A 15,908-nucleotide genomic window follows, 5' to 3' on the forward strand; every position below is an offset into this window, starting at 1 on the left:
TACATGACAGACGGATTCAGCTCCGCTGTCATAAGGACCGATACAGGAAATTGTTCCTGCCTGGAGAGAAAAGAAAAGGTTATTAGGGTTCATCCACTGGGCACCATGACTGTTGCCGAGTTAAAACCGAGTCTGACCTTTTCCCCTTCACACGGTGGAGAAAAAAAGAAGGATTTTCTGATTTGCTCAAGCTTGCAACAAGAACCGTTCTAAGTTTGTGAAAGCACGGGCTCTCCCTGATTCTAGGAGAAGCACTTGTGAAATGTACGGGAGTTTGGAAGGAATGTTACACAATAGGGTGTGATGCAAGCACGAGTGAGTGCCAAAGCTCCTGATAAACTTTGGACACATATTTACCCATGTATTACATAAGTTCAAGAAACGCCGGTGCAGCAACAACCCAACTGACACCTTTTATTTTCCACTTTTAGTGTTTATTTTACCATGCTTACCATGAATCACAGTATACATTTACATAGTGATTTACAACATACATTCCCATGTTCATGAGAACTCAATTCCAACGTTTATATTACCTGTTTCCAAAAGCACAGCGACCCAAACACACGTGTAGCATTACAGCAACACGTGGCGGTGAAGTGTTTCATTAAAGGGATGCAGATTGACAGGAAACGCTGGTGACACACCAGCAGAGTCCTTCTTCCTGGTGTCAAAGTCCACCTCTCACTTTACTCCAGTGGGGATTTTTTTGTTTTTGTTGTAAAACACAAAACTGGATCAACACCAACAGATTATGGTTTAATGAAGCTTCACCTCGTAGAAAGAATATTGAACAAGCTGCTCTGGAGAACTACAGGAAAAGAAAAATACATTTCCCTCCTTATTTCTGTATTGCATGAGAACTTATTTTTGGAAAAAAGAATATATAAAATATATCACATTTGATGCAATATGCATCAACAGTTGAAGCTCTAGACTCTCAGTCATCTTTTTTTTTTGCTCTAGAGGCACTTTTTTTTACCCAAAACATTGGATGACAAGATCACAATCGATCACTCAACTGTAGACACTTAAACAAAGCATCTCAAGTGATTCCTTGTTTGCTATAATAAAGAGTCAACACGACTATTTTGGATCGGAGGAAGATGCGAAGGGGAAGAAGAATCATCGGAGGATTTATGAGAATATCCCGCTCTGAGCCTTCAGGTTGAGGATCTCCGCCGCCAGCTTCTCCGCATTCATCACGTGTGGAAACATTTCCATGACTGTGTCCACCTGATGCGGGTTGAAGATGGCTTGCAGCTTCTTGCGGAGCTCCGACCTTCGCGGATCGTACGCAGCGGCGGCGGCGGGCGACTGCTGCTGCCCCCAGGAGTGGTACTGATCCTGTTTGTAAGAGCTGCTGTGGGAGGCTGAGTTAGGGAGGCTGCACGACGCCCTGCCTTGGGGAAGCCCCTGAAAAGGATCCGACCAGTAATGTTGCTGATGGCGTGGCGCTCCGCTGTAATGGAGGCCGTTCTGTTGCGGGACGCCCGCCGGGAACATACTGGGAGGGTAGGTGTCGTAATTGTGTTGACGCTTGGAGTCTCCGTGCTGGTGAACCACGTGGGAGCAGCACCTGCAGGGCTGGTTATTTGTCTCTAGATGATGTCGGGGTCCGGCGTGGTTACTTTGGGGGCGGAGCCTGTGGGAGTCCGAATACTGACTCTCATAAGAGCCGAGGCCAGAATCCAGGTACTCGTGGGAGGCGTTGGTGAAGTAATGACTGGGCACGGAGTGCAGCCCGGGCCACTCCGTCTGACACGGGCCTCCCGTTAACGGGCACGCCATGTGAGTTGGACTTTTCCTCTGATCCTCCCAGTACTGTAGCGGCGTGTTTTCACGCACCTGACCGGGATGTGAGGAGCTCTGCTGACGGTCCCCCATGTGCTCTGTGTTGGACTCTTGAAGGTGAGAGAAGGCGTAATGAGCAGGCCCAGGATCAGACTGAAACGGTCTGGGTGACAATCGGGCACTTCGCTCTTCTTTCACACTAGAAATCTGCGCTTTCTCTCTCAGTTCGTCAGCCAGGGACAGGTAGGACTGGTTGGACCGCTCCGGATGGTAGAACTTACATTTGATCCCGTACGTGCACTTTTTGTCTAGAGGAGAGAACAAAAGATGGACATAAAAAGTTAGAGGTCATCTCAATCAGGAACCGGCTTACTCCTGCATAAAGGAGCGTTAATCACTTCTCACCATACGGACAGAGCTGCCTCTTCTGCTCCGAAGGCAGAGGCTTCTTCCGGAGGAAGTTGTCCAGACTGGGGCCATGGCGACCCAGAGGGTCATCCGGGGGCATGAACCTACAGAAGAAGACCCGTGAATGACTGATTTCTTATCACAAACCGCTTCCCTGTTTACACATTTCTGATACAATGTGCCTCGAGCCGTGTGAAACGGCAACGCGCTCGCGTGGAAGAACAGACTAATTGCTTTACTTGTCGTTCACAAAGGAGAACATCAGCAGCCTCTCCTCGATGCATTTCTTCCACTCGGGTCGCTCTCCCTGGAGGTCGCGGTAGGTGTCGTTGGACACGATGACCCCTTCCGACTCGTACGCCACCTTGACGATGAAGCGGTCGTCGTAGCAGACCACTCGCTTGCCGCCCACGCGGCGGGACGGCGTGAAGACCACCACCTTCCGCTTCTCAAGCTCCATCAGGACGTGTTGGTCTGAAAGAAACGATCACGAGGTAAAGACGGCAGAGCCCCGGGGAATCAACGACACCTGAACAAACAACTGTACAAACTGACATGCACACGATATCATATTACTCTAAGTGCTATATGACTGAATGGAAACATAAAGCACACACTGCAGGTGCTTATTTAGCACTTTGGAAGTGCAATGAAACCTGAAAGTGAAATCTGAGGGCCGGGTTAGAGAGACTGTCTTCACTGAACATCTTGTTATTGACGACTGTCAGCCGTTAAGTAGAAAGAAAAAAAAACACGCCTGTACTTCCTGCTGGGGTTTTTCCAGGAATGACTGACTTACTTCCTCGTTGGTGGATTGAAAATGAAAGATTCGGGTCGCTCCACCCTTTCTGCCGCAATGACTGAAGCCACAAGGTGAGGACAGCATGTGTTTATCAACAGGGCGACCCACCCTCCATTGTACAGTTGCTCACAGCGTGAAGCGCTTGATAACACGACGCGTCAAACCCCGATTCTCATCCTCAAAGAGATGGTGTGGATGTGATTTTAATCTGGCTTGTTCAGATCCACCCAGAAACAATTTGTGACTCAGAAGTCTGACATGCAGAGCTCTTTATGTTTTAACATGTACCACACGGAAGCGGTTTCTCAGCGTTTACCCGACGTCACCTATAAGGAAACACAACTCGGCTGCCCGACTGAATGAACCTCTGTTTCACAATCTCAACTGGCAGCAGTTCAGTGGTTCGTGCCTCAGACAACATTGAAACAGTATCTGGCAGCTACTGTGGGACTGGATCTCATGGAGGCATACCTCTGGCTTTAGTTTCAGAGGAGATTGAAGCAGTTTTCATATTCAACCATTTCCTCATTCATAAGAAAAAAGGTCTTACATGTGAAAGAAGAAGAAAAAGAACTGCATATTCCTGGCTGATTAAAAGGTTGAGATCAATATTATAACACTCCTACCAACACCTTATGAGGTTCACTCAACAACATGTTATATAGTAGTAATAAATATAATATATATATATATATGGCTCTCAGCCAAGAATGTATTCGTAGTTTCGTCCTGTTTCCAGGCGCTCAGCTAAGCTCGAGTCTTTCCTCTTATCGGTGAAAATCCACGTGACTGAGAGTCAATGAAAGGCAGATCAAAATATTTTGACTGTGATAAAGGCTTTTCACCAGAGCAGCACCAGCAACGATCAGTATCATGAATACTGTCTGGTGACGCTGGTGTTTTTCCGGTGAGGATTTCTTGGGAGAAATAATAGATCCTATGACGCATCTGCTTTGAATGAACGATTCTGCAGTAAAATCGATGATAATCATTTATTTATTGGGGCAATCTTTGACCATTTTATATAAGTAATGTAGCACATCAACTGTGTCATACAATCGGGAATTGGTTTGAAAGATTTGAAGGAAAAAAACTAGAGATGCATGTATATTTATATATATATTTTTTTTAATTTTAAACTTTATTTTATTATTGGCTTGTTTTAATCGTTTTTCTCCAATGCTTTTAATGTTTTATGTAAAGCACTTTGAATTGCCCTGTTGTTGTTATGCTATATAATGTCTTGCCTTGCTGCCTGCGGGTCTGAATGAACACTGACAACCATCCCTCGGACTCTCACCTGTTATGGGGGCATCAGGTCTGGGCTGCTCTTTACGCCAGGTGGGAACAAACACAGTAATGGTGTTATGACCTCGGTCCAGAAAGAAGTTGACTGCCAGCTGGATGCCTCGACATGAGAACACTTCCTTGTTGCCATGGCTGTAAAAAGAAAAACACAGGGGGGAGGGGAGGAACGATGACAATAAAATACTTCCATTCCATGGGGAGACGTCATAATACAGTTGATCTGTGTAAACATCACATGCCTTTGAATGTTCTCCTCCCTCGGGCTGTTACTCGCTGTTAACTTCCTGAGATTTTTCAGGTGTGTACTGAGAATTTGCATATTGAAGCAGTGGCCTACAAAGAAACATGCAGGGGCAGGATGGTGGACTCCTCCGCCTTTTTTCTTTTAAAGTGACAACATGATCCATATGTCAGGGTTTAATAACAGCTTGCAGATGAGGGGGACGGCAGTTTGACGGTTTAGTTTTACACCTGCCGCCGTTCAAAGCAGTAAAAATGAACTGTGGAAATTGTAAATTAGGATTTAAGTCAATAATCTATGGTCCCATAAAAGAGAGGATGACGCATCATTAAGGTTACCTCATGGCAACATTGCTGCCGTCAATAACGACAGGCCTCAGTTCTGTCTCGGCGTTCTTCCGCTCCCTGAGTTGCGGTGTCCTGCAGGGTCCGTGAGTCCAGCTGGGAGGCAGCAGAGGGTCCTTCTGGGCCCTCTCATCGCCATCGGGGCCCGGCAGGGCGCCGGTCCTGCTCCGGACCAGCTCCCCCAGCACCGAGTTGGTGTCCGTGCTCAGGCCCAGCTTCCTCAGAGCGGCCTTGGCCTCGGCCGAGGAGTAGCCCAGTTTCCGGAAGAAGTCCACTCTGAGCCGGAGCTCCTCGCTGTCGGGCTCGAGGGGGTCCAACCCTGACGTCTGGTGGGCGAGTGCCTGATCCATCCTGGAGCATCGGGTCTTCTGTTCAGCAGCATAGACGAGGAAGGGGGACTTTCACCGACGGCTGGAGGAGGAAAGTATGTTTTATTAGGAATACAAGTTCATCAATCATCATCCAGTTTCCCCCTTTCATTGTATACAGACCTTTTTGCTGCTCGTACTACAACCACGTATCATAGTACACTTTTTTATGATTTTCTATTCAATTTTATAGTTTATTTTTAGATAAATGTCATCATCTGTTGTCTTTATTGCTTCCCTTAGTGTTAATGTATTGTCTTATCTGGTATCTAATATCACCGTTTGTACAGTGAAATTGACAATAAAGCTGTACATTTTAATCCTTAACAGTCTTTTGTCATAGTTGAACAAATATTCCCCAAATCAGTACTTTCAGGGGGCTCAAATGTGGGAATTTGCTGCTTTATTTTGTTCTTAAACCACCGCATATTAGACATTTTTGATTTTTGACAGATGACATATGATGAAAATCATTTTAAACTAATAATACATTTACATTTAGCAGATGCTTTTATCCACAGCGACTTACAAGAAGCACATTTGTTGGAAGAAAGAGCAACAGGATATCACTATCAGTACAGTAAGGATTCACAAGAACAAGTTTCAAATATATAAACACACTTTTTCTACATGTTTTGTTACAATTTGCCTCTGAAATGTGAGTTTCACTTTAAATCAGTGTCATGCTGATAATGAGGCGTTTACATTGAATGAAAGGAACACGCAGAGGACACTAGTATCCGGACAGAGACCGACCTTCGGCCCAACATTCAGCTTCTTTCATACTCGACCACAGAACCGGAAGCAGCGCGTCGCGGTCTCGAACCTGCGTCTACCTGACTCAGGTGATTTACAGAGTCCCCATGACGTTTCTCGTCAACGAAAATCGAAATGTACCTCCAACGAGAGCGTCCTGGTCCTCTCTTCTCCTTTTCTCTTCCTGTTCCGCTCGTCGGCAGCAGCCTCTCTCACGGTCCCGTTAATGCGTTTGAAGTACAGTAAGTTTGGAGGCTGTTCCGGGCTGCGGAGCGCCTCCCTCCCGGGGAACGGCTCCCTTCGCTCCTCCTGACGGGAGGCACGCCGCCGAAGCCCGGACATATTTGCATAAAGTGAAGATTAGATAAGGTGTTTTCCTTTTGGCCGTCACTCAGACATTCTGCGCTCCTCCAGCTCCTCCTTTAGTCGTGTTGTTTGTTGCGTGACCTGCGTTTACACGCTCTTTGTTGTTTGCTTCGGTGCCTTCAGGGGACTTACGGAATACTGGGGCAGGAAAAAACACACAAAAACACTGTTTACAGACAATAAGTATATCCCTCATGTGGAAAAGATCATATGGAATGCCATTTAACTCAATATGTAACTCATAAATACATTAAACATAATGTAAAGTCCTATCATGAATAAACGAGCCAATAAATAGATAAATAAGTCAATATAGTTGAATAAATATTGTTTTTTTTTATTTGAAAGGACTAATTTGAATTCAGGGGACTTTAATTTCATAATAATCTTTCTTCGTCAGGTGTGTACATTCCCATGAGGAGAAGAATATGAAATAATTGCAGTAAAAAAACAATAAGAAAAGTGGAACGTTGGCAGAAAATTGTTAATATATTTATTTTTATCACTCCATGTAATCTCACATATTGTGACACATATAGAGCGCTTAAACGTTATGCAGCATATTTAGAAAATGGTAAATTACACGGCATTTCATATGCAAGTAAAAGTCAAACTCATTAATGATACTAAACTATTAATGTACAGCTATTATATGGAAGGCTTATTTTAGAGCACTACAAACATAGTGAGTAGGTCAAAAAGAGCATTTTCTACATCCCCAACTCTGTATGTTCCCATGGCAACCAGATGCATAGTTTGTGCTAAAGTGACTTTATCCGGTGGCATCAGTAATGTACCATCTTCTCTCTTTCTCCCAAGAGAAGCTTTAATTGTGGCAGCTAATAGATCTAAATAATAATAATAATAATAATAATAATAACAATAATAATAATAATAATAATTCATAGGCCTTATATAGCACCTTTGTGATAGAGAACCTTTTTGATGTAGAAAACTCTGACATCCTATGTTTAACATAACTAATCTGACTTTGTGGTACAAAAGAACAGCGCTATAACCTCTTTTTTACACGTAGTTTTGCTTCAGGACACTTTGATTGTGTCGGAGAGGTAACTTCCATTGCACTCAAGCTAAAAAGCATGTGTGGCGAGGTCACGGTGAGGGCCTGATACGACTTTGAGGTTTTAATTCAGACTCTTTAATACGCAGATGAAGAGCTGAGGAGGCAGCAGATCCACTTCCACTGATTCAATGAGCAAAAAGGACTCAGAGCTTTAGTCCCAAACGCAGGAAGGTAACAGACGTAAATCCAACACAAACGGCTGGAATGTAGAAACAAGCTGCAACTGAAACCAGGAAAAAAAAACCCCACCAGTGACTGATCACCCAATAAAACCCAGGTGGGGCTGAAAAGTGACGGGAAAAAGACCAAAGCAGGAAGTAAAACTGAGCATGACACACGTTCAAGACAGAACAGGAAACAAAACCAAAGACCGGGAACTCTCCAAGATTACAAAATGTGTTTGTCAAACAACTACCGGCGCTTAAACAGGATATTACAAAAATAAGAGGTGGATTAAATATAATTGGTCTACAAGTTTACGATATGTAAATACTTCATATATTTATATTTTAATATGATCTAATTGCAATAAAGAAAAGGAGTGCTAACTGATGAGTACAGAGGTTGTGTCTGAAATCAGGACTCTACTCCGGAATCTTTTATTGTGAAAGGTAAGAACAAAAGGAACGGTAATATTATCATGTTTTCCCAAATTACAAAATAAATACAACAAAGAATCATTATAATAATAATGTTAATGGGCTTGTCTCAATAGCACTGCTCTCTCTGCTCTCATATTATTCCTTCAGCACAATGCATGATGGTATATTGTGCTTGCTTCGTGCCCATCAAGATGAATTGAAACGGTTTAGCGTGTAATAATTCTCGCTATACATTCAGACATCACTCCAACATGGCAAACCCACAACAGTCAGCTATCTGGAGGGATTTCAGACTAAAGCACTCGTACGGGAAAGCCTGCGAGCTTCATCACCGGCAGCTTTAAGCATCTGTTTTGTTGCAGGAAAGGAAAGGCTGGCAGAACTCATACAAACTGAAATAACCTCCTGAAAGCAAAGGCTGAAGAGAATATACAAGAAATAAAAGCAACCACAAAACTTAACGAGATAAAGAAGACAAAGAAAACTAATTAGAATGCAGAATAATGTAAAGAGACATAATGTTGGAGTTACCGCTCCTGTCTGATTAATACGATATTTTTATCATTTAGTTCTATAAAATATGTCAGTTAATACCCCACAGGGTGAAATCTGAATGTGTCTCTAGAAAGGTAATTAAATGGGGCGACTAAACATCATTTAGTTTCCTGTAGGGGACGAGAAGGGGTAGTTTTACGATTATTGCGATTGCCTTTACGCTTCAGAAAAGTGGTGTTCATTTGTGAAGATTTTTTTTTTTTTTTGCAGTTAACTTATAGCCAATGGAAAGATCCCATTTGTTTTTTTTTTTGTTTTTTTGTCAAGAGAACTAACTTCCAGGTCGACCAACAAAATACACAATTCCTGCAGGAATCTATCGTGTGAATCAGGTACAATCTGTCGGATCAAAGAGGAAAAGCAGGTGTACATAATAAATATATCAACCAATGGGAAACACAGAAGGGCCTTTAAGGTATTCAGAGAAGGCCCCTGGAATAAAAGGTAAATATATCTGTTTGATAAATATATCACATACAATAATAATGGTCTCTGCATTGCTTATTAAACTGCTGTGAGGAAAATCTAAAATGAAGTGGCAAAGTAAAGAGTTGCAACTTTCAAGAAAGGAAATAAATTACATCTTTAACAGCACAAAGAGATTTCCCCAAACTGGGTTGGTATATGGATATCCCATTCTAACAGCTCTCTTTTCTTTTTTACCCTGCATATTACTAATTACCACAACTGTTTACATGTAACAGTTTGATGATGTTCCCTAATTTGCCCACTAGATGTCACCTTCTCATCGCGTTAGCCTCCTCTTCACGTCTCCCTGGGAGATTATGGAAGATGTTGGTCTGCAGATGGCTTCAGTAGGCTGTTGGTTGAGCTGTGAAGTGTGTGTGTGTGTGTGTGTGTGTGTGTGTGTGTGTGTGTGTGTGTTGTGCGCGGGGTCGAGTTGGGATCACACCGCGTGCAGCTGGTTAATGGCATATACAAAGTTGAGTTCCGGCGAGTGGAGAAAGTAATCAGGGCCGGTTGCCAGGCGGATGCCTCCTCTGAGGGCCCACACCACCGGTCTCAGGTGTCTGCAAGGCCTGATATTACTGCTGGGCAATGAGGTGCAGCCAGCGACGATGAGTCGAGGGTGAACACACACTGACACACACACACACACACACACACACACACACATTCAAGCTCAGACTGAAAGACAGGAGGATACAGAGATCACACACAGTGAGTCACACCTTTGTACGACTTATGACTTTCTATGACGGAGAGCTTCCAATACATATCAGTTGGCTCACAGTTGGCGTGAAGGACAGTTGAATAGTGTTTTATTGAATTCTGATCTGGAAAAAAAAAAAGCTCCATTTCGCCAACAGTGGTGCTGTGGTTGAGCGTATTGTTTTTCTAATTTATGGCGAGATTATATTGGAAGGCATCCATTGGCATCAGGGCGACATTGTTCAGTAATGCAAATCTTGAACCTCGCTGAGATTCCAAGAGCCCAAGATTGGATGAGATTAGAGCAGATTGGGTATTGTGAGCATCAATGGGAGGGGAAGGGGAGGGGAGGGTGCTCAAAGACATATCTTTTTCCTCCAGGCAGGTGTAGTTTGGCAAGGCTTGTTAAACCCGAGACAGTTGATCAAATATTCAGCCAGGCTCATTGTGCTGCCGAGAGCGAGCGCTTGGATGTAGCCGGCATCGTGATAAAAACACAGCTTTGTGGCGCCTCGGTGCCTGGCCTCCCCTTTTCCTATTGCTTTACCCGGGTCAGCCGTCTGTCAGAAAAATTAATTTTTTTGCATGATTTCTTTAACAAGAAACCAAAGTAAAGAAAGCGGCAGCCCCTCTTAACTGGAGTAATCCATCTTTTGCACCAACGGTGTCAAAGTGATTCACGATTTCCAATTTAGCCACGGTTTGAATCTAAAGTAAATCAGGCGGGACGGCTCCACCCTTTGTGCAGCTGGACGACAAACCGGCAGTGACAAGAGCTTTCAAATGAACATATCCCCCACATTCATCTTGTTCATTTTATTACTTCAGACACCTCGCTGCTTGTCCTACATAGATCAGCGAGCAAAAGACCTCCCGGCATTGTGAGTGAGTGAAGAGAAGGTGTAAGGCACTGAAGCATGCTAGGTGGCTTTAGCGCTGATGGCAGATCGGACAAAAGAGCCGGGGTCCTTAATTACATTTGCTTTGATTATTGACAGCTGAATTCCCTGAGCAGGATGTGATTGCAATTTAGTGACTACACTCCATTCTGCCGCTCACAGGCATCCCAGGAGATACGCCGTCGAAGCATTCAGCTCAGCGTTGCATTCGCTGATTTGTTTCGGTTTTGATCAGTTTGAGCGGCCAGCAATCAAACAACAAAGTGTACGTCTTGCCTTTTAAAAAATGTGATTTATTGTGCTGTATATGCTCTCTCATTGTCATACTGCCAAACAACTGCTCATCAATATTTTTTATTTAAAAATTTGGATAAAAGAATGTGGAATGGGAAAGCTTTTAGATACAATCCCACAGAGAATTATCGGTTCCTCTCAGATCTCCGGAGAATATCGGTGTTTTTTAAACGCGATGTTTTGGTTTTACAGCCTAAGATTTTACTGTTTTGGAGCGGTCCCATCAAGGTTTTCTGAAGCCGCAAGCCCCCTCACTTAAATCGGTAAAATAAAGATAAAAAAAGTCTCCAGAAAACATATTGTATACCTGCCAGCACACAACGGCTCACAAAGTTAGCAACTAGCTGGTGAACACAGAAGAGCATTGAGCAGATATTTGCCCTCCAGAGTTGCTGGTGGTTCTGGCCCATTAAAGCCACAGTGGCCAAACTGGGGGCCAGCTGTTCTTTTCAAGGGGGGACGATTACATTAAAGCTAACTTTTACCAAGTAAAACACTTGCTAAAACACAACAGTAGCACAAGTAGAATCAGCTCCAGCTTACAGCCACCAAAACATCAGCGGCAGCTCCATCAGCAGCCGTTGATAGTTAAGATTTACATATTAATATATAGCATTGTTCTCTGATTGGTTAGCTCTAACAACGAATGGGAGTTGTTAGTTACAAAATAGGCTCTAGTCATCATTTTTTGGCATTCTATGATCTCAAATGCCTTGAAAAATAGTTAATATACTTACTGCAGGGGGTCCCTGAAATAATTTGATCCCAAGCTTCATTTCTTCTGAAAATGTAAGTATGTCCAAAAAATACACCTTAACATGAATACAACCTATATTAAGAAAATAAAAATCTTCCTATTTATTCAGTGTTATGAGGTGAAATTGTGATGTAGAAATGCCAATATAGAAATATAGAAAATATGTTCTGTAAATATAAATATACAAAGTACTGTTATACACGGCACTACACATTATTATTTGCCCGGTTTAATAAGCAACATCATTTTATACGATATGTAATAGGGGTCCCTCCACCGGTTCTTGTCTTTTTGAAGACTTCTGCCGTAAAGCAATCGTCTGTACTGCCATGTATTCTGTTAAAGGATCTTATTTCTCACTCACCTTTATATATGCTGCTAGTTTGGTGTTTGTTTGCACAAATAAGATTATTTTCTTTCTTTTCTTTCATGAGAAAATATATGTTTCTGTCCTTTAGTGTGAACTGAGCCTTTAACTGTCCACCAACCATGCACACACTCGCCTCCTTGCTTGAAATAAATGTGGCCCCAGCCGACCATAGATCATGTAAAGATGGTTTCTGTAGGTGCACCGGATCCCACTGCGGCTCCGAGCCCCCTCGCAGGTGTAACCTCAGCATGAGGCCCCGGCCGCGTCCAAGAGCACCAACACGCTCCTGATTAATTGTCGCTGTCGGTTTAGGTCATTGAGGCCTGTGTGTTATTCTGCATATTACTCATATCTGCCCCCAACATAAGGGGCGCACAAACAAATGCACGAGGGCCTGCACGCTTACAAGCCAGCACACACAAAGACACACAAAGAAAAACTTCTTCCACAGCCCCGCCTCACCTGTGATAGCGATTCATGTGGAGGCAGTCGGGGCAACGCTCCAAGGTGTTCATTACTATTGATGTCAGAATCCACAACAAGAAGTGATGGCTGAACCTCCTGCAGTCTGTACTGTTTAAAGCCGAGGCTCCTCTCCCCCAGCTGTTGCTCCCTGTCTTAACTTAGAAGGGGAGGCTGTGATGATTAATGCACTCTCTCTCTCTCTCTCTCTGCTCGGAATCTCAGGCGAAAAGAAACCTGGAGTTTTTTCTTTTTTTTTTTCTGCTCATATTGTGGAGATTCAGTCACAATATCTACGCCGTGGTGCAAAAATAACAGAATTGAAAAATCATGACCCGCCTCGCGTTCTGCCATGTGCCGCTCAAGATGGATGGGCCGCGATGCCTTGTGGTTCGGAGTACTGTCCGGAATGAGCTTTCCACTTTCAGCTCCCTCAAGTATCTGAGCGGTTATGGCCTGTAGGAGCTAAGGATCAAAAATACATCATGTGTTTTTGTATAAATCTTAGAAGACATTTTGATTCTCCCCAGATCTTTCTACGTGGAGACAGCTGTTCCCTCTTCTTGCATTCGGTTTTTGATCTTTTATGTGTTCCCCTCAGGACTACTCTTCTATGCTGACGATACCTGTATACACTGATAACACAAGCGCTGCTGAACGTCGGAGATACGGCTCATCGTGACGAGTGCAGCTGTTCGGTGCTTCCCTCCCTCCGGTCAGCGCTCCTCTCATGACATCCTGCAGCGTTGGTGGCTTTGTTGTTAATTAAATAACGCTATAAGAGATTTGGAGAGCTTCTAATTCCTTCTGCTCTCATACAGTACGATGCATAATCATTCCTGGGTTTTTGCTTCATGTGCAGGGAAAGTGATACAGCGTACAGTATCATTTTACGCTTCCAGAAGTTTTGAGGACTAACAAGAGACATATTGAAAAAGGTATTCAAAATAAAAAGAGCAGAGGCTGAGATCTGTTGACCAATAGTGTCCCTTCGTTTGACCCACCCTGCCTGGTAAATACCCACGTCAACACGGGTTTCAGTCTGGGCCCAAGACCATTTCCCCAGGCTGCTACTGTAGTACTAATGATGAGCAAATGGTGTTTAGGATGTGTATAATCAAGCACAAACAACAAGGTTTATCAATTAAATCACCAAGATGTGATTGATTTGATTGTAGGATAATGAATAATAACCATCTGTTCAATTTGATTCAATTCATTGGTATTTACATATACAGCCCCCAATCACAAATTTGCCTCAGAGGGCTTTTCACTCTGTAGAGTTGTCTGTGCTGCCCCCCAGTGGCCCAAAAGGATGACAACATGTAATAAAATACAAGACTTGAGTAGCTGGAGACATTTGGATTCATTTTCAGTTTCAAGAGGGAAGATTCAAGATCTCCAGACACAGATTAAAGCAGTCACATGACTGGTTTGCATGAAAATGGAGTATGAAAATGAATCATATGTCATGGTCCAACCTCTGAAGCCACCGGCATCGATCTGACGACAGATACGCCTCTGAGGGGAAGGGACTATAATTCTGGTGCAGCCGGCGGCTATCGGGGCCAAAACCTCCTTTTCATTGTTTCAACTCCAATTAGCATATAGATGCAGAATCTGTTTATAGAGATGAGTTATGGGTTATAGGCCTTCACAATCACCAGATCTCAACCCACCTGAACACCTCGGAGATGTTCTAGACAGCGCTCTCCACCAGTATCATCAAAACTGTATCTGTAGAGACTCCAACATGAAATGTTTCTTTCAATTTCTCACCCATCTGCAGGCATTTTAGATTCTCCTGCTGCAGTTCCACATGTGATGTGAGAGCCTGAAGATAAATGCTTGAATTATGTTTAAAGAGTTAATAATATACTTCTTCTCTGAGTCCTTCAGTTCACTCCTTCTCATAATTATACCGACAAACACTGAAGAGGACCATCCACCCTTATTGGTGATAGGCTCAAGGGCTTAAGGGGGCATGGGACGAGATTGGAAGCATTTCGATTGCCTCTCAATGGCTCTCAACATGGTGACACCTGAGCCGGCGGCTCATAGCTAACTACAAACTATGGAAAACCTGCTAACGGAGACAAGAGTGTATATCTTAGGGAGAACCGGAGTGCTTGAATTCCAGCTGTTAACGCCATATATGCACAGTGCAGAGCACGGAGAAGCTCAGATAACAACACACACAGCGGGAGAGCATCCTAATTCTCTGCTCAGGTCGATATTACTCCACTCTATCTTTAAATAAGTAATAGGGTTATTTTTTGCTGCCAAATGAATGCTCTCAATGTCGTATATTCTTGTTGCAAAAAGAAATAACAGCCATCCATTTCAACTAGGGGCCGATATCTCTTCTCTTTCTCTTGCCAGCGTATACCCACGGGGTCATGGCGGGGTGTTGACAGCTCCACACTGTATGTGTGGGCATTAGTTTGCTGTCAGTAGCACTACATGGGGCGACTGTTGCCATTAGCTGTTAGATTTCTGATTCACACCCCGGTGGGAGTTGGCTCTCAGGAGCCAAGCTGACAACTGGCTAGGGCAATGTAAAGTCTGCAACCTTTTTTTTTGTTGTCCTTTATGACAGAATTTAACCAAAACTGCATTTATGCTTTCTTTTGAAGATAGTTTAATCTGTCTGCATTTTCAGTTTCAGAGGTGATATCTTCAAATGTGTTGTTTTGATCAAATAACAGTCCAAGAGCCATAGATTTCAATATACAATGAAACTAAGAAAAGCAACAAATTCTCCAATCTGAGAACTGAGAAGCTGGAACTTGCAAGAATTTGACACATGTTCTTATTAAAAATAGTTGGTGATTATATTTCTGTTGATTGACTTATAAATTACTTAAGTAAGATTATCTTTTGGGGCTTTTCGCCTTGATTACAGACAGGAAATAGAGGGGACGAAGGGTTATGGGTCACCCTGAGAGGCAACCTTACTGCATCTGTATCAAGCTGGCTTCTTGGCGTGAAGCTGTTAGCAAAGTTAGCTTCTACAACTCAAGGTCAACTTTACTGCTAAGTGTTTAATTCATCTTAGTAGCTAATTCTATTGGTAGCAAGGGCTTTAGCGAAGTAGTGAGGCTGAGATAGAGACCATAAACTCATGTTTACAAAGTTTACTGAGATAATAAATCAGGTGATCGTCCGTGGAATCGGACTTCTTCTTTCTTGCAACCAGGAGGAGTCGTCGCCCCCTGATGGCCAGCAGAGAGTGTATTTTCACACTAATTACTTTCTATTATATAGAATATGTATTATATATATATAAATATATATGTAGAAATTATACGAAACAACATAGAAC

The 15,908-nt window shown here is 43.2% G+C and overlaps 1 protein-coding gene across 1 annotated transcript; it reads right to left on the minus strand.

The window, feature by feature from the left end:
• Positions 1-412: 412 nt before the first annotated feature.
• zc3h12aa (zinc finger CCCH-type containing 12Aa) lies at positions 413-6,320 on the minus strand. The gene is made up of 6 exons (XM_084027366.1): positions 6,163-6,320; positions 4,892-5,308; positions 4,305-4,444; positions 2,442-2,676; positions 2,200-2,306; positions 413-2,102 (listed from the first exon to the last, which is right to left on the minus strand). The coding sequence occupies exons 2-6, from the start codon at positions 5,245-5,247 to the stop codon at positions 1,138-1,140; spliced, it is 1,803 nt and encodes a 600-aa protein (XP_083883492.1). The 5' UTR covers positions 5,248-5,308; positions 6,163-6,320; the 3' UTR covers positions 413-1,137.
• Positions 6,321-15,908: the final 9,588 nt, after the last annotated feature.

Source organism: Eutrigla gurnardus (genome assembly GCF_963514095.1).
Source record: "Eutrigla gurnardus genome assembly, chromosome: 14".
NCBI classification, from domain to species: domain Eukaryota; kingdom Metazoa; phylum Chordata; class Actinopteri; order Perciformes; family Triglidae; genus Eutrigla; species Eutrigla gurnardus.